This window comes from Salvia hispanica, chromosome 3 (genome assembly GCF_029641045.1).
Source record: "Salvia hispanica isolate PSC_SH4W2 chromosome 3, Shi_PSC_v1, whole genome shotgun sequence".
NCBI classification, from domain to species: Eukaryota; Viridiplantae; Streptophyta; class Magnoliopsida; order Lamiales; family Lamiaceae; genus Salvia; species Salvia hispanica.
This window is the reverse complement of record NC_142694.1, coordinates 5,520,022-5,541,455: the sequence shown is the minus strand read 5'-3', so window position 1 is coordinate 5,541,455 and position 21,434 is coordinate 5,520,022. Positions and strand designations below refer to the sequence as shown.

Sequence of the window (21,434 nt, the reverse complement as noted above, 5' to 3'; positions counted from 1 at the left end):
GAATTAAATATAAATTTAATTTAATTTATAAAAAATAATAAATTGTTAAATTATTACTCCTATAACTTATTGATATTAATCTTAAATCAAACAGGGTGCAAAGAGATGTAAATTATATAGTCAGAATTCGTAACATTTAAAACATATAATTGTATCATAAAATTATTAAATATCATTAGAAAATTTATTTTAGGATCATAAAATTCATTGATATACATAATAGCCGATTAGCATATATTTTTTTCTAAAATGATTCATAGTTTCACATGTTACCTTTGCTTAAAAATGAAATTACTAGTTTTGACAGGTGCTCATAATTATGAGTTATGACAGATTGTTGGTAATTACATGGATTGAGTGCTAAAAACTAACCAGTTCGTTGATACTATATCATACTGTATTAATCATAACAACACATTAATAATGTGGATTTATAGAAAAATTATGTCGTCCGTATAATTTACAAAAGTTTCATTTTTTTTCAATACCAGTCAACAACCTTTAATATTTTTCACAATCTAATTAATGGAATAACTACATAGTATTTTAAAGTGGCAACGCCATGTTTGAGGAATATTTTGTTTATTAAAATTTTCCTCATAAATAATGTGTCAAGTTTCAATCGTGTACAAATTTAATGCTTTTGTTCATAGTTGTTATGAGGCAAATATCAAGTAACACAATTTTAAAACTTAAACCCCAATTATTTGTGTACTAACTACAAGAAACCCAGGACGATGCAAATTTTTGTTAAGCTATACAGTTAATAGGCTCTATTTATTTATTTATTATTCTTATTCTTTTTTGGTTTTACGTGATAAATCAACCGATAAATAAAACGACCCCATTTTATAGTCTTATGAAAACGACGGCACTTTCATGGATTAAGTCTTGATAATTGATGTGTAATATTAGGATTTCAATTGGATTACAAATAGGCTTTAGCATGCCAAAAAGAGTGGCAATCAAATTTTTTAAAAACAGACGCTAGGCTTTCTTAAATAATCAAAATCATTAATACAGTAATGACTAATGACCAATGATTAAGACTATTAAACATATACCTTTGAAATATTTGGACATAGCTTCAAAGTTTTACGAGGACAATCACATTTGTTCAAAAATAAAACGCTAGGCTTTATTTAAGCCTTGAGCCTGATAATGTTATTTGACATTCTTATACTAGTATTTAATTTGAAAATTTAACGATTTTCTGAAATACTCCTATGATCTTATCTTTTAATAACTTTGGACTCTTTCGGCTTGACATTAGCTTTTCCCGTTTGATATTTGAGCGTTCTTTGGATCACTGTTGAGATCTTTGTGCTTTATTTTAGACTTTATAGCACAAATAAATATGAAGGATTTTCAATTTACGAATCTAACTTTGACTGATATATCAAACACTGTATAGTACTCCTATTACTTATCTTTGAGCTTTATAATGTCAATTGATGAACAATTGCTTTTGAACACTAATATTCGATAATAATGCATTGCTTCCATGACAGTTTCGACTCCTTCAATTTTAGAGTTCTCCTTTGATCATTGAGCTTTCAAATTGAGTTTTTTCAATTGTGATTAGGTATACATCTTGTAGCAAATTTATCAATGTTTGATCTTAGCATGTTAATAAATTGGCATAATACGATACTACTATTATTTACTTTGCGAAACAAGAGAATAAAATTTGATAGAAAAGATTGCATATCAACAATAAAAATACAAAATCATTTATTTGTGCCACAGTTGTAGAGTATAAAAATAGATAATATTTACAAATCAACAACTGAAATACATCTTTGGACGCTAATTATATCAAAATTTTAAGAAGGTCAATGATCTAGTTTCTCCATTTCATATATTCCCACACATATGTAAAGAACTAATTAAATTAAAATTTAAAAATGTTAATAATATGGTAAATATGAAATTACTCCATTTATTCATAAAAGTAGTTTTATTTATAAATGATTTTAATGTACAATTACAAGAATAAAGAGAAGAAATAAATAAAACAGGTAAAGAGAAAAAAATCGGCAAGAAAGTTTCAATAAGAAAATATAACTAGTTTTAGTAATATACCAAAACAAAAAATATGACCATTTTTGTGGAATTATTTAAGAAATGAGGTACTATATGTAATTAGCGAGATGTAATGTAATTAGATCATTACCGCATCTTTGGGTTTGAGCCTAATAATGTTAATTGATATTTAATTTGATATTTTAATAATATTTTTAACTAATTTTAATATTTTCGGACACTTCCGGTTTGAAATTATCTTCTCCAGTTTCACCTTTAAATGATCTCCGGACAACCGTTGAGATCTTTGTTTTTAGCTTAGACTTTATAACATTGATGAGAAGGATTCGCCTATTTCGTATCCGACACTAACCGACATATTTAACACTATACTTTGATTCTCTGATCTTTATAACGCCAATTAATGAATACTTGCTTTAGGTTTTACACACGTTATCTAAATTGAGTATTGACATTCAATAACAATCATTGCTTTCATGAGAATTTTGGCTCCTTCAATATTGGATTTGTGTTCTATTCAGTTTTACACGCGTCGTCTAAATTGAACATTGACATTCGACATCAGTAATAACTTTCATGACACTTTCGGCTCCTTCAATATTGGAGTTATCTTCTAATCGGGTTTACAAGCGTCATCTAAATTGAACAGTGGCATTAAGCAAGAGTAATTACTTTCATGACACTTTCGGCTCCTTCAATATTGGAGCTCTCTTCTAATCAGTTTTACACGCGTCGTCTAAATTGAACACTGACATTCGACAACAGTAATAACTTTCATGGTGCTTTCGGCTCCTTCAATATTGGAGTTATCTTCTAATCGGGTTTACACGCGTCATCTAAATTGAACACTGACATTCAGCAAGAGTAATTACTTTCATGAAACTTTCGGCTCCTTCAATACTGAAGCTCTCTTCTAATCGGTTTTACACGCGTCGTCTAAATTGAACACTGACATTCAGCAAAAGTAATTGCTTTCATGACACTTTCGGCTCCTTCAATATTGGAGTTCTCTTCTTGTCGTTGCACTTTTAGTTCGAGCTTTTCCGTTATGATTCGGTAAAAATTTATACCAAATTTGCCCTCAAACATTTAATCTTAGCATGTTCCTAATTTATCATAACACACTATTTATTACTCCTATTTTGTGAAATACTTATAAAGGAACTAAAATTTGTCAAGGATTACAAATCAAAACAAAATCAATTATTTTGTGCTATTATTTTAGAGTATAAAATTAGATAAAGATAGCAAATCTACAACTGAAAATAGACCTTATAGAAAATATTTACCTTAAAGTTTTAAGAAGGTCAATGACCTTGTTTAACCCTGTTTCATAGAATCTCATCCATTAGTAAGAACTAAATCAAAACGTAAGAAAAATTTGCAAAATAATAAAAGTATGAAATTATTATTTAGAAAATAAGGGTTAGGTGTAATGAAATTAGTGAGATGTGAAGAAATGATTAACGCCGTTAATCAGAATATTGACCGTAATTACCCGACAAAGCGGACGTCGTTAGCGAAGAGGACTAGGGCATTGAAGGGCATTCGTGTCAATTGAAGAGGCGGAGGGGTAAAGTGGTCATAATGGAAAGCATAAATTGGTGGTCAGTGCGATGCAATTAATCCTCCAATGCTCTTTCATCATCTACGCATTTCTTCTCTCTCCTCTTCTCCGAAAGGCGAAGAAATATTCCAGAAGCCAAGAGATATCATCCGACGGCTTCTCGGCGGTTGAAGATCTGGAAGACCTCGTTCGCCGGTTCAATTGTCGCTGCGGCGCCGGCGCATTCGGTTGTGTGAATAAGACTTGGAGCGGAGGGGGATTTTTGCCAGGATTTCTGGTGGAGTTATACGTGTGCGCCAGTTTTTGTGAGATTTCACCATCGGAGGGAGGTTAATCGGTTGAAAGGTGGAGATTTAGGTTTTTTTGGAGCGTTGATATACAGGTATAGCGAAACCCTAAGTTTTTTGATAATCTGCGTGATTTGTGCTTTGGTTGTTTTTCTCTTGTTGTCTTCACCGGCGTGTGGCGAGTAATCTGCTTCTCGGTAGCAAGATCTGTGGTCTCCGACACACTCTCTAGCTTTTTCTCATCCGGATTTGAGTTGTTCAAGATCTGAATCTGTTTGTTTCTTCGGCAAAGTCTTCGTTCGGCTGAGCATATGAAGTTGCAACTTAATGAGATTTCGGTTGAAGGATTTGCGATGGACATGTTGAATTCAAGGATGGATTTCCACATGTTCTCCTGCTTTTTCCCGTTAATTGCTTGTCGCATCCTGGTTAAATGCATAATGTACGCCTGGAAATGTGGCCCAGATCGGGATCTGGCTGAAGGAAATCATTTTTAAACTAACCACGGAGGAGTTGTTGTCTGATTTGCTCGGCGTTCTGTTGTCGCAAGATTTATTTGCAAAAAAAACTCTCCGGTTGAAGATTGATGTATGCTGGAGATTTCTTCAAATTTCAGAAAACTTGCTACAGAAACTTGGAACTTTTTCCTTGTTTTTTCTTGCGTGTCTTACCCCTTAGATCTAGATCATAACAAAATGCTGCCATCCTTCTGCTAAGTCTTGCTTTAAGATGGATTAATTCTTTAATCCGTTCCTTTTATACTGGGCACTGCATATGATTTGAAGACTCTCTGATGATAATTTCGGATTAGATCTTGTGTTCATTATCTATGCTCACCTGAAGGTTGCAAGCTATCAATTTAATGGGCGAGAGGCCATTCAAACCCTTTCTATCGTCATGATTTAATGGTTCACCTAAGCATCTAGACATTCTACTTTTGATCTGCCATGTAAATAAGCAAAAAAGAACCGAGAGCTATATATCAGGAATTTTATGTGGAACTAAAATATACTACAAGAATGATGTGCTTATGTGTATGAGAGCTATATATGTTTTACAGTATCGCCTTTTGCTAGGTGAAATTAATGAATCTTAATCACTGTACTTGTGCATTGCTTCTTGGTTGCGTGCCTGATGCAATTTTTTGCTTTGTTGCAGTGAGCTCGTTTTTGTGAAGGTTCAAAGAGATTACTGTTTATGACCTATGGTAAGATCTAAGTTTTAATCATCAAATGATTAATCGACAGGGTTGCTATTGGTATTCACATTTATAATACAATGCTTTAGTTATACCAAGCCGTTTTATGTTTTTAATTGTTAAAAAATTATCCTAAAAATGTGTTCTTGTTGACAACTTATGAATCTATCCTAGTGAGTTAAAGGAGAGGGTACAGTTTGTTTCATGGAATATAAATTTTGTGGTGACTGACAGATGATTTTTTTCGAAAACACAGAATTGTACCTTAATTTCTATCCTCGTATGCATTTTTAATCAAGAACTTTATATTCACTTTTTCCTGAATTTACTGCATGTCCGGCAGAATTGTTCTTCCAGTTGATCCGGGACTGTGCAAGTTTGTTGAATCAGAAAGCAGGGAGTGAATTTGGTGGATTCATCGTGTATGGGATAGAGCCCACATCTGCAAAATATTGCTAAGTGCGGGTAAGTTATGAACTCCACCAATCCAGAATTAAGTTGGAAACCAGTGACGAAAGGGCGACGCACACAGAAGTCAGTTGCCAGAAGCTTGAATAGTGTTGTAAAAGCAGGAAATTCTATAAGCCCCAAAAGAGTTGGAGATTTCTCAGGGTCTGATTCTGACAAGGTAATATTGTAAAAGCTGGTTACTACAGCTATATTTTTTGTGTTATTCTTCAAGACCTGAGCATACTTTTGTTACTATTGCAGTTCGGCGAAGTGATTATTGGACAGGCAACCTCTGGAAAATCAGAAAATGTTCCTCTCAAGAAAAGAAGGCATTTACTTCAATCACCATCACCTCATCCCTGGACATCCTCTCTACACAATCAAGATTCTGCTCCCAAGAGAACACGCTCTTGTTCACCACTTTTGGAAGATCACGTGCAACTTCAGTATCCTAACTGTTCCTCAGGTCAGAGGCTCTCTAACTAGCATTTAAGAGTATAAAAATTTGTGAACCTGCTAATATATATCGGTTATGGCTTTGGTGACGTGTCTCTATGTTTACTAAAGCAGAGTGTAAAAATTGATTGTGCAGGGGACTTCTCGGGAATTGAACTTCTTGCAGCGGCTGCTAGCATGGATGCTGACATCGATGATGCAGATAAAAAGGATATTGTTCCAAATGACACTACAATCCAAAAGAACTCTGATGCATCAAGTCCTGCCACTCTGTCTGAACAAGGTTTAAAAAATAACAAGCCATCTTTGAGTAACATTGATGTCCTTGGAGCTAAGGTCGAGTCCCAAGGTGACAATTCTGCTGCTGCTTCACGGAGCTTGCTAACTGGCTGCCTAGAGGATGACACCATGCCAAAGGTAAGCCGAGAGTATTGGGATTTGAATACTCCAATGGATGCTTGGGGCGAACCATGTGATGATTCAATTGCTGGGGGCACTGTAAAGGATGTCAATGAAGGCATGCATGAGGAAGAGAGTGAGAACCATTTTTCAGATCAGTTACTAGCTAAGCCGACTGGCACTCCTGTTCAGACATCAAGTCTAAAAGTAGTAGAAGATAAGTCAACAGCAGTTTCAGAAGATGGAATTTGCAGTGTGCCTCCTCTCGATCAAAATTTGCATGAACCACCAAATGTGATCTGTCCTCATATTGTCAGAGATACTTCCCATCAATCTTGTGAAGAGGATCCTAGTTATAGAAACTCATTTCAGGCTTCTAATTGTGCATCTGAAATGAAAACATTGAAACAAGTAACAAGCTCGGATGTCATTGTCGGCAGTTCTCCTTTCAGTATGCTAGTATCTGAAGATAAAAACAATGCTACTATGTTACGGGATGAAGATTCTTCTTGTAACATCAGTGAATGCGAGAGAAGTGCAGCTCTAGATGTAAGTCATGCTGGGACTCTTGAAGTCAATACTCATGACACAACCGCTTCTGAATCTGCGATTGTTGTCCAGCCTAAAGATATGGAAGTTTTCAAGAGGACGTCTGAATTACCTGGTATTATTACAATCTAAATTAGTTATTTACTCTTTGATATGCTATTTATTAAGTCATTTAGGTATGGTAAACTCTTAATTCCAATGTGTTAAATCTTTTTCCTGCAGGCACCTTTACTATAGATGCTCAACCTATTGCAAGTACTGATTCAAATAAACAAATTGATGGGTCCCTTCTTTCGAGTTCTACAAAAGCTGATTGCAAGCAGTACTCAGAAGTAGCTGAACATGTTATTGAGCATGACGAGGATAGTAATCTTCCCAAATCACAATCGAAGAGAGCTGTGGTCGAGGATACTAGCAAGAGTTGTAGTGCTGGAACAAGAAGTAAAGGACCCACTACTGTTGAAACTATTGGACTTGGGCTTGAAGGCCAACACAATTCAGATGTTTTTGGGGGCAACCATGTTGATGCTGTTGATGGAGATGACTCGACTGGTTTCAAGGAAGGGTATGATTCTCCATATGAGGATGGGGAACTGAGGGGTTCTTGTTTGTACTCATGGGAGGAAAATGAGATGGAAAATGAGTCTGTTGACTATGAATCTGATGGCAGGAATGGAGCTGGTTCTGATACTGCTGACTACTACCATGGGTCTGAGATAGTTGAAGGTGGTTCTGAGGGTTCCCATGGAACTCAGAGAAATTTGTCCCTGAAATTATCTCCAGAAGATAAAAGTAAGAGTGGACCAGTTAATCATTCCTTGAATGGCCATATTGCTAAAAATGAGTCTGACAATAATGAGATAGTTGGAAAGGGATCCAATGCTGGGTCTGGTTCTACAGTTGAACAGGGCGTGGAAATGACAATGGAGTCAAATGATGGCATGCGAAGATTACAGTTGCTTGATCACAAAGATGCTGTAAATGTTAGGGTGACCCGCATTGAAGAATATGCATCAAAGTCTGCCAGGGGAAAGCTTCAATCCCGGATTGAAGGACGGTCATCTGCAGATGGTACTGATGTGAAGGATGCTTTCTTTATGCAGCAATCCAGGTATCAAGCTCTCTTGATTAATTTTTTCCAATCTTCTGTTATTCCATACTCGTATAGGGCAGTCTATTTTGAAATTTGATTCCTCTCTTTAACTCTTTTATGTTGTGATTTAGATCACGTCGTCTTGCTGATGCATATCCTCGGCCTGAAAGGGATGCAAGTCCTGATAGATATCTGGGTCGATTTAGATCTGCTGTTCCTGGTGATAGAGATGGAGTTCATCAATGGGCATCATGGGGTTCGAGAAGGCGCTATACCACAAATTATCAGGGAGGTGAGGGTCGTAACCACACCAGGCCAAGAAGTAAAACTGGTGAATCTGCAAACAAGATTGATCGGGTGGACTACCATGATTCAAGGCAAACTAATTATTTATCAAAAGGCTTGCATAAGCCATTCATGAGGAGATCACCAGTGGAGAGGGATGAATATTTTGGTGTAGGTAGAAGAATACCAATGACACGGGGAGGGGGCAACTTCAGAGGCAGGGGACGTTATTCGATGCGTCCAAGTAGAGATTTTGTGGAAGAGTTTGAGCCTCTGCCCGAGGATGCAGGTCTACCTGTTCGCATGCAACGCAATTTCTCAAGAAGAGAACACAGTTTTTCTCCATGTTCTGGTAGGCAGACGCACATGCCTGTCACCCGGAGGAGATCTCGTTCAAGATCTAGAACGCGTTCACCCAGGGCATGGCATCCGCAAAGAGAACGGACTTTGGGCGCTAGAAGACTCAGCAGGTCTCCTGATTTTCGGTCTGAGGCTAGGATGGAGAGAATGAGGATGCATTTCCCGAAGTCCACGTTTCAAACTGATTATGGAGAGGATTACATATCCCCGTCAAGAGGTCGTTTCTCTCCTCAAAGGAACTCCCGATGGGTTGAGGAGCGTAATTTTGCAGATTCTAACAATTTAAGGAGGAGAAGATCACCTGTTAGTGTATTCAGGCGTACTCAAAGGTTTGATGATGTGGGGTCTTCGGGGAGAATGAAGTCGGAGGAGTACTTCAGACCTATGATGCGACCTGGGAGGTTCTCTTTCATGGGAAATGGTGGTCGGGAATACAAATTAGATTCAAACTATGAAGATAGAAGGCGTGATGATAGTGGGGAGACGAGCCACCGAGGTGTGCACCCAGATGATGTGAGGCGGTTTCGGCAGAATGCAGTTGGTGGTGATTTCGAGGCGAAGAAGTTGAATAACGAGGAGGTGCCTCAGAGCCAGCAGCAGCAGGGTGAGAGGGAGGATAAGAAGGCAGCATTGAAGATCTGACTTGACATATTTTCTGTGGTAGAGAGTTTAGATTATGTGCATCATCAGCGAAGAGAAATGAGGTTTCCTTTCCTCTTGATGGCCCTTTTTAGGTAGTAGTTTCATACCAGTTTCAACTTCTATAGCACCCCAAGAAGCTAGTCTTTATTTTGCTGATTATTTTTATTGTTTTTTACATTTTGGGAATGGCCCCGTTTGATTTTAGAACGCAGCCCCCTTTTGTTTGATTTTCCATTGTACATCCTTTGGAAGAAAAAAAAGATGTCTGCAATTTTCCTTTCTTTTTGCATTTTAATAAAAATTACGGTTTCGTAATGTTGTGTTGTTTTTACAGTTACGTTTATTGACACCATGATTGATGGTTTCTTGCAACTGTAATGATGAAATAAAAAAGTGGTGAATAATCGATGGTTGCAGTGTATATTCATGCTGCAATCGATTGGTAGTATGCAGGATTGGTTAACCAGGCTTATACTGTTTGAGCCTGACCCTACTAACTGGTGCCCACTAAACCAGATGAGAAACGTCAACAAAGGAGTAGATTCAGCATTGCGACTTGCTGATCGCAGCCACAAGAACATAGAGGGCGTGTTTATGAGGAAAATTAACAGAGCTCCTTCACTTTTCATGACAATGAGTGGGATGACATTGTAGTTTAGATGTGCTGCTCTTCTCATTGATGGATTATTTCAAAGCACATAAATTAATGTACAATCAAGACATACCTATCAAGGAAACAAACTCTAGATCAGAGAGTTGTTTGGAAGAACCAAACAAACTAAATTCTGATACTTAATTGGGTAGGGGCTGCGCGAACGCATGCCCCCTCTATCACAAATTATGACGCAGGCTCGACCACTTGAGCCGACCTTAGGCAGGCACCCCTCCATAGTGCAATGGAGGTCACAAGCCTAGGCCATGGGCCTTATGGATCGCCCATCGACCCCGTCCAGGTAAGTATGGATCAAAATGTCCCTGGCTTTCCTTTTATATGCAATTCCTTCCACATCTAATTACTACTCTCCATTATGGGATCACAAATTCATCAAATATTAAGTTATATATAAATGTATCCCCACTCACCAACATCATTCAATCCAGAATCCAAGTATTTATAAGTGAAAGAGCTGTATGTTTCTTCGTCTAACCTTAGAAACAAGGTGGACGCGCATAGGGTCCTTCGATAGACACTTGAAGGCGATCTCCAGTGGATGACAGCTTTGATAGAAGCTCCTGAGACAACCTTCCTTCACTTCTCATGACAATGCTGAGCTGGTCTGTATCCATAATTTCATATTCTTGTTGTAGGTTACTGTGAGTGATCTTCACATTACACTTCATCAGTATGTATGATTCAGCCCTCAATGCACAGAAATATTGAAAAAGATTCCTGTTGAATGATCAGTGTTCGCCACACCATCTATATAGCGCTTACATGGATTTATACGAGCAGAGGCGATCCCCAAATTTTTTGTTGGGATCGCAATAATCTTAGAAACTGATCAACCAAGAAAACTACTTTGTTCAGAAAACTATTGAATGCCTGTATCTCCCTTTGCTCTGGAGATCCTTACCCCTCCTATCTTCATTTCACCTATTTATGGGATAAAAGATATCATGAACAACCAAGTCAAATTGTAAATTAACACAGCCTCATTTTTTGGAATAATAGATGTAGTAATAATACTACATCTATTGTTCTTAAAATTCTTTATTTTGATACTCTGTTGTTCTTAAAATTCTTTCTTGTGCTGAACTTAACCCAATCTGACGTGATGCAAACATGTTCAGTGCTTGCTCCTATACATTTTGAGATCATGAACAAACTACTATACCTCTTTAGATTTTATCTAGTTTAAACTAGAAATATACATCTATTAATATTTGAAGTTGAAATGGGGCAGGGGCCGCGCGAACGCAGGCCCCCTCTATCACAAATTATGACGTAGGCTCGACCACTTGGGCCGACCTTAGGCTGGCACCCCTCCGTAGTGCAATGGAGGTCACCAACCTAGGCCATGGGTCTTATGGATCGCCCATTGACCCCGTCCAGGTAAGTATGGATCAATGTGACCCTTGCTATTCTTTTATATTCAATTTCCCCAACATCTAATTACAATTTCCCGATGTGGGAACCACAAATTCCCAATTTTATTTCTAGTATAAAACTTCAATTCAGTTGGGTTGTGTGCATACTTTGATAACAAGGCTTCAAACTTCATAGCATTTTCTTACCTTTATTTAAACATCACTTGGTAAACAGACATTTTTTCAAATACAACATTATATTACATCATGACCAAATATATCAGCAAAAAACAGAGATCAAACATCTTTAGTGAGCAATCTGAGAAACAAATAAAACAGAGAAGTAATCAGCATCGCATTCATCACCAATCGAAGCTCATGGCCTCGAAATGCAGGTTTTTAGCTAGACCAGAGGCGCATATTTTGGCAACTGCGTGTCTCATAGTCTTAGGACCGGAAACGAGAACCCCAACATCTGATCCTTTGCAATCAAACAGTATCCCTGCATACATATTTGCACACACAAAATCAAGTTCAGATTCTCTGTCTTAACATAAGAGAAGAGACCAAGGAAATAACTCACTCTTGAGATCAGGCCTTGCACCATAGTGCACTTTTGTGGATTGGACAAGAGACTGATGAGGCAGGCTCTCCAGTTCCCTATCCGGAGGGGTTAGCCACGAAGATGGCGACATTGTTGGAGATTGCAGTTCGACATTCTGGACTTGATTCCCTTCTGATGAACCTTTCCTCTTCTGCAAGAGGAAAATGGCACTAGTAGCTACAAAGATGCTAGCACAAACAAGAAACATGTCCCACATGATTTTGTAGCTGTAATGGTAGTTCCCTCCCCTTTTCTCGACAGGGTATATGTGGTAACGAGTAACAAGCCCGAGAAGCAGCAGAAACATGAGGAAGGATGATGAGATTATTGCACCAAGCCACAGCCAGCTGTTCTTCCCAAGCACTGCAGATATCGGAGAGTCTGATGAATTTGGCCTAAACAGTTTTATCTCTATTTGGTTTTTGGCATCCTCAATAGGCTTTTCTGTCTCTTGAGTAACATAGGCTTCTATCTGCAGCTGCAGTTTCGAGAGGTCTAGAGAAGCTCCGGAGAGAGGGAGCAAGAGATCGAGCGTGGTCAGATCACTTGTGTTCTTGAACGCAGCTACTAGGAGGAGTTTTGGAACCTTGGTGTCTGATTCTGCAGTAGTACTTTTGTGTATGATTTCGCGGATAATGGAGATGAAAGGGGCGATTCCGCTTCCTCCACTTATCATCACCAACGACTCGTGGCTGCAAACAAGTTGTGATTATGAGCAAGTTGTATATTGTTCAAAAAGAATGAGCAAGTTGTGTATATGTAGAAATAGTGGAATTTGTGTGAGGTTTACCTTAGATAATGAGAGGAAGCCGGTTCATAAGGGCCCTCGGTCGATACTTGAAGATGATCTAAAGACATAGAGAGGTGTTTATAGAGCTTCTGTGTCCAACCTCCATGAGATTTGATTGCAACACTCAGTTTATCTTTCTCCATATTGGAGTTGGAGATGACTGTAAACGGATGCCACTGCAATTTGCATATGCTCGGAACACGCACGAACAGCGTACTAGCAGTATTATACGACAGTCCTAAAAGGAAATCAAACTCCATAAACATTAATATTGCTAAAAGGTGAGACAGCTGCTTCTGTGTATAAAGACTCACTTGGATTCTTGGCAAAGGTGAGTTCCATTGTTCCATTAGGCAACATGCGCGCGGAATCCAGCCTAGTCCTCTCTCTGGATTGGAGGAATCTCAAGTAACGATCGATGAGGAAGAGGAATATTCCGGGGAGGATCATACAGAGATAGGCAACTCCAACATGGAACATGTAGAAGAATAAGTAGATGGTGTAGAGATGGTGGGCGTAGAAGAAGAGCTCGAACATTTTTCGCCTAACGCGTTGCAAGCTCGTCACCCAGATCACCAGCAGCAGCACGAACGCGATCACTCCAGCTACATTAGAGAGGTAGGTGCTGCTCCACTCAAGCATCTACATGAATTTAAACAGAAGATGTGATGAAATCATCTTATTATTTATGCACATTCTTAGGTTTTGAATATTACCAGGTACATTTGATCACTCATCGCCCACCAATATATAACGAATCCCACGCTATGAAGGGTGAAGAGCACCGAGGAGAGGTGGCCGAGCCAGATGTGGTACTTGATGCTGGAATCAGAGGTGAGGCCCACCAGAGGCAGCAGAGACGAGCCTCGTGTGACGGGGAAAAAGAGGAAAGCATAGCAAGTGTTTCCGATGTATCCCAGCCTCAGTGACACGCTACGGAACTTGGCTTCCCATCTTGATTAATTAACCCCCATCCACCCACACACCAAAAAAAGTCTTACGTCAAGAAATGTTAATGCAACTATAGACGAGGAAACGCAACTTAGTTGGTATGGAGACATACACTTTTACTCCGGGGGTGTGCATGTGGAGATGCCCAAAGCTGACATGCAAGTAGTTAGCCAAAGACCAGATCATGAGTACTATAAACATGGCTGCGAAGGTCAGCTCGACCGCATTCACTATGCCTAGTGGCGCCGCAACCATTGCCGGCCGCTTCAAGGAGAGGTACAACCTCTTGCGACTGCAGTGCAACAACCCAAGTTAACTACTAATTCATTTTTCAGCCATTAGAGATGAATGAATGAGCTAATGAGGATAACAAAAGACCACCTCTTAGAATCCGATTTCGTCTTCTTTAGATGCAGATAAACACATCCCATTGCAGCCACCAGCATAGGAGGATAACTAAAGAGAAGAAGATTAACACCTGCATCAAAGTAAACATAGTCAAGGAAATATAAAATAATATTAGAACTTAAACACAGACAGCAATACAAAGCTGAGTAAAACCTTGTTCTCTGAAGTATGTGGAGTTGAGTTTCTCCTTCAATTTGGGAGTCCATGAATACTTGTAAGTGTTTGTAGGCAGCAAAATCCATACTAGCATATACCCTACAAACACCAAAACAAAGAAAGACTGCCATGCTGCACCATATCTCATCTTTCCTTAATTTCCCAAGTTCAGTAATCACAATGTGTTATTACTTTTGTGGAATTACATGTATATATATAAAGGTGGAGATTGCAATTTGCAAGAGCATGTTACGTAACCGAATAGCATGAAACAAACTGCATGAATCATGCACAAGTACTAACACTACACTACTAATATCCATTATTCAGGCTTCCCAATCTGTGTAAGCTACTTGTTGCATATATAATCTTTCTTTTCTTTTTTTCAATATAATATGAAAGTCAAAGGCTCGGATGTCTGTTATACACTGCCTTTTAATGCCAAGGGGAGTCAAATTCATTTATGAAGTACTGTAATTTGCATTATTCCCATCATTTGTCGTACAAGAGACAAAGTGTATGAGCATGGTCATAGGCAGTCTCTTTGCCTAACTACCTTTGATTCCAAACCTAAACTAATATGAGTTGTGACAGATGATTGTTTTGTAACATACGCCAACAAAGTATATTCTTGTACAAGTACGATTAGAAGTACGCACGGTTGACTTTTAGAACTTTCACATTTTGATGCTGTAAGTGAAATATTTTATGCCATATAGACTATTGATATACTACTGTACTTCCATTTAATTTGTTATACACATAATAATTCAACTTGGTAATATTTGCATTTTCAACTTTCACAAGATATATTTGATTATTTATTAGACGTAAATCCCATTGGCATCGATACTCGCAGCAGGATAATACACCCTTCCATTGCTGTTGTAGTATTAATCTGTTTCGCGATGCACGTGGTTTCGGAGTTTCAAGTCATCTTGATGGAATAGTTGAAGTCATTAGTCATACTTTCCATCTGAAAATTCATGTCTAGTATAGGCTGGAGTTTCGAGTCATCTTTTGATGAATTAGTTGAGGTTAAATTCCAAGTTTCGAACCACCTAGCCAGGTTTTATGCCTGTTTAAGAGCAAAGATATTTGGACGAATTGAAATAAGTGCAAGGCCCAATCCAGGAACTCTTTTAAGGCAAGCTAAAGCCAGGCCAACCGACAACACGAGTCCATGTTACTATAAAACGAAAATTTAAAATAAATTGGGCAGGGGCCGCGCGAACGCAGGCACCCTCTGTCACAAATTATGACGCAGGCTCGACCACTTGGGCCGACCTTAGGCAGGCACCCCTCCAAAGTGCAATGGAGGTCACAAGCCTAGGCCATGGGCCTTATGGATCACCCATCGACCCCGTCCAGGTAAGTATGGATCAACATGTCCCTTGGTTTCATTTTATATGCAATTCCCTCAACATCTAATTACTATTTTCCGATGTGGGAGAACAAATTAATCAAGTTATAACCCCACTCATCAACAACATTCCATCCAAGCTTTGAGAAGTGACTGATGATACAAATCTTTTGTTGGGATTGCAAGGATCTTTGAAACTGATGCAAGAATATGAGGATCCCACATGACTATCCCACAAAGCATAGCTACTTCTCCAGCCAGATGCAACAACTTCAAGCTCAGCAAAGTCACTGCTAAAATTTGTTGCTTCTATGTTGAATAAACTCTAGAAAGCACAGTTTATATATATACATAGAAGATCTGATCAGTATTAGCCAAGAAAGTCACATAGCATGCACAGGCCATGTGAGAGGAAGAGTTTTAGAACTCCGTAGATAAGAATAAAAGCATTCTTCTTGATGAACAAACATGGAACAAAACAAATATTTGTAGTTGAATTGGAGAGGGGCCGCGCGAACGCAGGCCCCTTCAATCACAAATTATGACATAGGTTCGACCGCGTGGGCCGACCTTAGGTGGGCACCCCTCCAAAGTGCTATGGATGTCACCAACCTAGGTAGGCCATGGGCCTTTTGGATCGCCCATTCACCCCGTCCAGGTAAGTATGAAGCAGCATGTCCCTTAGTTTTATTTTATATGCAATTCATTCCACATCCAATTACTATTTTCCATTGTGGGAACACAAAATCATCAAGCGTTGTTTTCTATTCCCACTCAACAACATTCAATCCAGAATCAACTCTTACAAGTGAATGAGCTTTGTATGCCTCTTCTTCAATCCTTAGAAACAAGGTGATTGCACCTTCCACAGATACTTGAAGTAGCATAGACCATATGAGAGGAAGAGTGTGGCCAAGCCAAATGTGATACTTGATGGAGGACTCTGAGGTGAGTCTAATGAGGCTAACTGGCTAAAGATTTGTTACCCACTTACCCTCATGCCACCGCGAAGACGAGGAGTGACAAACATATGTTGCCAACGAGTCCCAGCAGAAGAGCTAGTCTAGAGATCATCAGCGGACCATTAAAACTTTAAAAGACACAATTGTGATTGTCTGCTGTTCTTGGGCTAAATAGTTCTGAACGATATGACTTCACCACAAACCCTATGATTAGTACCTTCACTATGCTTCCACAAAAGAAAACATAGGTAGTATCTGTTTAAGAAAGGAACTAAACAAATGAAAATTTGAAGATGAATTGGGCAGGGGCCGCGCGAACGCAGGCCCCCTCTGTCACAAATTATGACGTAGGCTCGACCACTTGGGCCGACCTTAGGAGGGCACCCCTCCAAAGTGCAATGGAGGTCACCACCCTAGGCCATGGGCCTTATGGATCACCCATCGACCCCGTCCAGGTAAGTATGGATCAACATGCCCCTTGGTATTCTTTTATATGCAACTCCCCCAACATCTAATTACTATTTCCCGATGTGGGAAGCAAAAATTATAGTATTCCCAATTTTACTTGTGCGAAGCTTCAAATGTGCAACAGTCTTACAAATGAAACAGATTGAATATGATCCAAAATTTTCAAACCATAACTTAGTAAATACATTTATCAAGTATAGCATGTACACTACTTTACAGCATCACCAAATCTATATATACATGGGAAAGCAAACAATAGGAATAAGCAAGGCCTAAAGACCTCGATGAGAAATCTGAGAATAGAGACGGTCGTTCTAATTAATCAGCAAAACATTCATCACCAGTCGAAGCTCATGGACTCAAAATGCAGGTTTTTGGCCAAACCAGAGGCACATATTCTGGCAACTTCATGCCTCATAGTTTTAGGCCCACAGACAAGGACTCCAACATCTGAACCTTTGCAATCAAACAGTATCCCTACAGATATATTGCAAACATAAAATCAAGCTCAGATTCTATGACTTAACATGAGAGAGAAAAGCAAGAACAAAAAAAAAAACTCACTCTTGAGATCAGGCCTTGCACCATATTGCACTTTTGTGGATTGGACAAGAGACTGCTGAGGCAGGCTCTCCAGTTCCCTATCCGAAGGGGTTAACCACGAAGATGGCGACATGGTTGGAGTTTGCAGCTCGATATTCTTAATTTGATTCCCGTCTGCAGAAACACTCCTCTTCTGGAAGATGAAAATGGCACTAGTTGCTACAAAGATGCTTGCACAAACAAGAAACATGTCCCAGAGAAGTTTGTAGCTGTAATGGTAATTCTCTCCCCTCTTCTCGACAGGGTATATGTGGTAACGAGTAACAAGCCCAAGAAGCAGCAGAAACATGAGGAAGGATGATGAGATTATTGCACCAAGCCACAGCCAGCTGTTCTTCCCTAGCACTGCAGATATTGGTGAGTCTGATGGATTTGGCCTAAAAAGTTTGATCTCGATTTGGTTTTTATCATCCCCAACAGGCCTCTCGTGCTCTTGAGTTATGTATGCTTCTATCTGCAGCTCCAGTTTGGAGAGGTCTACAGAAGCTTCGGAGAGAGGAAGCAAGAGATCTAGCATTGCCAAATCAGCTGTGTGCTTAAAGGCTGTGACTAGGAGGACTCTTGGGACCTTGGTGCCTGATTCTGATGTGCTTTTGTGGATGATTTCGCGGATTATGGAGATGAAAGGGGTGATGCCGCTTCCTCCACTTATCATCACCAAAGACTCATGGCTGCAAACAAATTGTGAAGATCATGTGAAATGAATAAGTTGTGAGTGGAAATAGAGGAATTTGTGAGGTTTTACCTTAGAAAATGAGATGATGCAGGTTCATAAGGGCCTTCAGTTGATACTTGAAGATGATCCAAAGGTGTAGAAAGGTGTTTGTAGAGCTTCTGTGTCCAACCTCCATAAGGTTTGATTGCAACACTCAGCTTGTCTTTCTCCATGTTGGAGTTGGAAATCACTGTAAATGGATGCCACTGCAGTTTGCATATGCTCGGGACACGAATGAACAACGTGCTAGTTGTGTTATACGACAGCTCTGAAAGATAGTAGCGTTTGCATAAGCTTTTTACCGGAGCTATGTATTGTCTCATTTGTTCAAACGTATTTGATGTTTTTTACCTGGATTCTTTGCAAAGGTGAGTTCCATTGCTCCATTGGGTAAAAGACGGGCAGAGTGGAGGCGGGCGCTCCCTCTGGATTGGAGGAATCTCAAGTAACGGTCGATGAGGAAGAGGAAGATTCCGGGGAGGATCATGCAGAGATAAGCGACTCCAACATGGAACATATAGAAGAAAATATAGATGGAGTAGAGATGGTGTGTGTAGTAGAAGACTTCGAACATTTTCCGCCTCACACGGTCGAAGCTCGTCGCCCAAATGGCCAGCAGCAGCGCAAAGGCGATCACTCCGGCGAAATTAGAGAGGTAAGTGCTGCTCCACTCAAGCATCTGCATATACATAGACATTATTAATTACTTAATTTACACTTATTGAATAATTCATTGATCAAACTTGTTATCATGTTACCAGATACATTTGATCAGTCATGGTCCACCAATATATGATGAATCCCACACTGTGTAGAGTGAATAGCAACGAGGAGAGATGGCCGAGCCAGATGTGATACTTGATGCTGGAATCGGAGGTCAGCCCGATCAGAGGCAGCAACGACGAGCCTCGTGTCACAGGAAAGAAGAGGAAAGCCCAGCACGTGTGTCCGATGTATCCCAGTCTCAGCGAAACGCTACGGAACTTGGCTTGCCATCTTTGGTAATTAAACCCCCACCCACGCCACCAAAAAAAAGTCAAAGTCAATAAATATAAATATCAACAATGAAGCGCAACTCAGTTTGTAAATAGAAGGCATACATACACTTTTTCTCCAGGAGTGTGCATGTGGAGATGGCCAAAGCTGACATACAAGTAGTTAGCCAAAGACCAGATCATAAGTAATACAAACATGGCCGCGAAGGCCAGCTCAACCGCATTCACTATGCCTAGCGGCGCCGCCACCATCGCCGGCCGTTTCATCAAGAGGTAAGACCTTTTACTACTCGCGGAACTGGATTTTTTGTGCAGATGTAGATATACGCATCCGAGGGCGGCGACGAGCATCGGAGGGAAGCTTAGCAAAAGAAGATTAACCCCTACAGATTAATGTGTTACTACTTTTTAGCTAAGAAAAATGTGCAAATCAAATCAAAATAGTCCATTACCTTGTTCACGGAAGTAAGTGGAGTTGAGGTTTTTCTGCATTTTGGGAGTCCATGAATTCTTGTAAGTCTTTGTAGGAAGCAGAATCCATACCAACATATATCCCACCAAAAACACTAGGAAGAAAGACTGCCATGCTGATCGATATCTCATCTTCTTTGATTTCTAGAAGCTTCACAAGTTGATTATTTGTTGGGTGTGCTGAGACATCATTTAATATCTGTGTTTATATATATATATATATATATATATATATATGTGTGTGTGTGTGTGTGTGTGTGTGTGTGTATTGGAAGCTATGAGAGAAACGGCATGTTTCATGCGCAAGTACAAACATTACCGTACAAAAATTCATTATGCAGGCTTGTCAACCTTACAGATATTATCTGTAATAGTTTTATAATTTTTTAAAATATTAATGAAAGTCAGAGACATGTTGGGTGCTATGGTGACTCTTGTGGCCAATGAAAAGTCAGAGATGTGATCAATTTATCTCTTTAATCATATAGGAGTACTGTATTTGGTTCATTGTAGATTCAGGATATTTGAAGTGAATGTATTAATAAATATTTAATAATAGTATAATAATACTATATGAAAGTGGGGATTTTTTAATTGATTTTGGGAGTGCATAATAAGATATGTAATACTAATAATTAGTAATTGTAGTAGTAATTAATAACACATTGATCTGAGATGGATTAATAAGATTTTGCATTTGTGTTTTATAATTATAGGTCAATTTTCTTCAGCCATATACTAATATCTTTCCAGTTGTTTTGGTAGTGGAGTAATATAAATGGCATAATATTATTCTACTGTCTCTATCTCTAATTTCAACTTCATTGATTCCTTCTGTTTTTTTTTTCATTTTAAAGTACAATTCCCTCGCGTGTATTGATATCTATCCAACTAATATTAGTGGCGACAAATATATTTATGTAATAGATCTTCAATTGGAGTACCATTTTTAGGCAAAATTATGTACTATGTGATAGTACCATTTGGGAGTACAGTTGACATTTTGGATATTCAAATTCAATCGATGGCCAATTCTAATTAGGTGATGATCAATGAATTGTTTTTCCTCTTCTAATTAGTTTGCGACAGTTGAAATCATTCAGGTCAAATGCAATATTTAATTAATTGAAAAGAAGGGGTAATTGTATAATGTACGTACTATGTGCATTGCTCTATCTTTTATTAACAAATTATAAGATATGGTGGTGGTCATATCATGATGATTGTTGTTTAAGTCTATAGCTATTTATGAGGTTCGATTATTGGTAGTTACGTTTACTGTGCTCGACTCCATACCATTGGGCATTGGGTATTCGGTTCATCAAATTTAATGTGTTGAATAATTGTTTTAGATGAGATTTAGTGCCTCATTCATAGTGTCAGTGTGTCACGTCCCTAAATAATTATGTTGTTCGTGTTTATTATAAAATAAATTTATTATTATACATCATAATTAGGAATATATATTTTAAAAAATGGAAACTATAAAATTATTTACGACACTTTTGGATTTATCAACTCTACCTAATAGTAATTTTTATTTCACAAAAGTGACAATAATTTAGTAAAAAATAATTATATGTCCTAA

At 38.7% G+C, this 21,434-nt stretch overlaps 3 protein-coding genes and 5 non-coding genes across 9 annotated transcripts; 1 reads left to right on the top strand and 7 right to left on the bottom strand.

Moving 5' to 3' along the window:
- Window positions 1-3,680: 3,680 nt before the first annotated feature.
- LOC125213425 (uncharacterized) lies at window positions 3,681-9,647 on the top strand. 2 transcript variants are annotated; one of them, XM_089067532.1, is made up of 7 exons: window positions 3,681-3,995; window positions 5,059-5,107; window positions 5,442-5,726; window positions 5,810-6,014; window positions 6,141-7,067; window positions 7,175-8,063; window positions 8,177-9,647. In XM_089067532.1, the coding sequence occupies exons 3-7, from the start codon at window positions 5,571-5,573 to the stop codon at window positions 9,330-9,332; spliced, it is 3,333 nt and encodes a 1,110-aa protein (XP_088923658.1). In that variant the 5' UTR covers window positions 3,681-3,995; window positions 5,059-5,107; window positions 5,442-5,570; the 3' UTR covers window positions 9,333-9,647. The 2 variants fall into 2 exon arrangements, with proteins under 2 accessions (XP_088923658.1, XP_088923659.1); XM_089067533.1 differs by having other exon boundaries at window positions 3,681-4,976.
- A 485-nt stretch (window positions 9,648-10,132) lies between these two features.
- On the bottom strand, window positions 10,133-10,293 carry LOC125217299 (U1 spliceosomal RNA). Its single transcript, XR_007175711.1, has one exon. It is a non-coding gene; the product is annotated as a U1 spliceosomal RNA (small nuclear RNA).
- A 939-nt stretch (window positions 10,294-11,232) lies between these two features.
- LOC125217277 (U1 spliceosomal RNA) lies at window positions 11,233-11,393 on the bottom strand. The gene has a single exon (XR_007175691.1). It is a non-coding gene; the product is annotated as a U1 spliceosomal RNA (small nuclear RNA).
- A 156-nt stretch (window positions 11,394-11,549) lies between these two features.
- Window positions 11,550-14,435, bottom strand: LOC125212811 (ferric reduction oxidase 4-like). Its single transcript, XM_048113073.2, has 8 exons — window positions 14,267-14,435; window positions 14,087-14,183; window positions 13,818-13,997; window positions 13,471-13,708; window positions 13,069-13,396; window positions 12,755-12,992; window positions 11,944-12,656; window positions 11,550-11,862 (listed from the first exon to the last, which is right to left on the bottom strand). Exons 1-8 carry the CDS (start codon window positions 14,415-14,417, stop codon window positions 11,723-11,725), a joined length of 2,085 nt encoding a protein of 694 aa, XP_047969030.1. The 5' UTR covers window positions 14,418-14,435; the 3' UTR covers window positions 11,550-11,722.
- Window positions 14,436-15,487: 1,052 nt separating this feature from the next.
- On the bottom strand, window positions 15,488-15,648 carry LOC125217311 (U1 spliceosomal RNA). The gene has a single exon (XR_007175723.1). It is a non-coding gene; the product is annotated as a U1 spliceosomal RNA (small nuclear RNA).
- Window positions 15,649-16,134: 486 nt separating this feature from the next.
- Window positions 16,135-16,298, bottom strand: LOC125217181 (U1 spliceosomal RNA). Its single transcript, XR_007175601.2, has one exon. It is a non-coding gene; the product is annotated as a U1 spliceosomal RNA (small nuclear RNA).
- A 598-nt stretch (window positions 16,299-16,896) lies between these two features.
- LOC125217287 (U1 spliceosomal RNA) lies at window positions 16,897-17,057 on the bottom strand. The gene has a single exon (XR_007175701.1). It is a non-coding gene; the product is annotated as a U1 spliceosomal RNA (small nuclear RNA).
- Window positions 17,058-17,211: 154 nt separating this feature from the next.
- Window positions 17,212-20,046, bottom strand: LOC125214692 (ferric reduction oxidase 4-like). Its single transcript, XM_048115820.2, has 7 exons — window positions 19,828-20,046; window positions 19,485-19,758; window positions 19,139-19,376; window positions 18,732-19,059; window positions 18,411-18,648; window positions 17,627-18,336; window positions 17,212-17,539 (listed from the first exon to the last, which is right to left on the bottom strand). Exons 1-7 carry the CDS (start codon window positions 19,976-19,978, stop codon window positions 17,400-17,402), a joined length of 2,079 nt encoding a protein of 692 aa, XP_047971777.1. The 5' UTR covers window positions 19,979-20,046; the 3' UTR covers window positions 17,212-17,399.
- Between the last annotated feature and the right edge of the window lie 1,388 nt (window positions 20,047-21,434).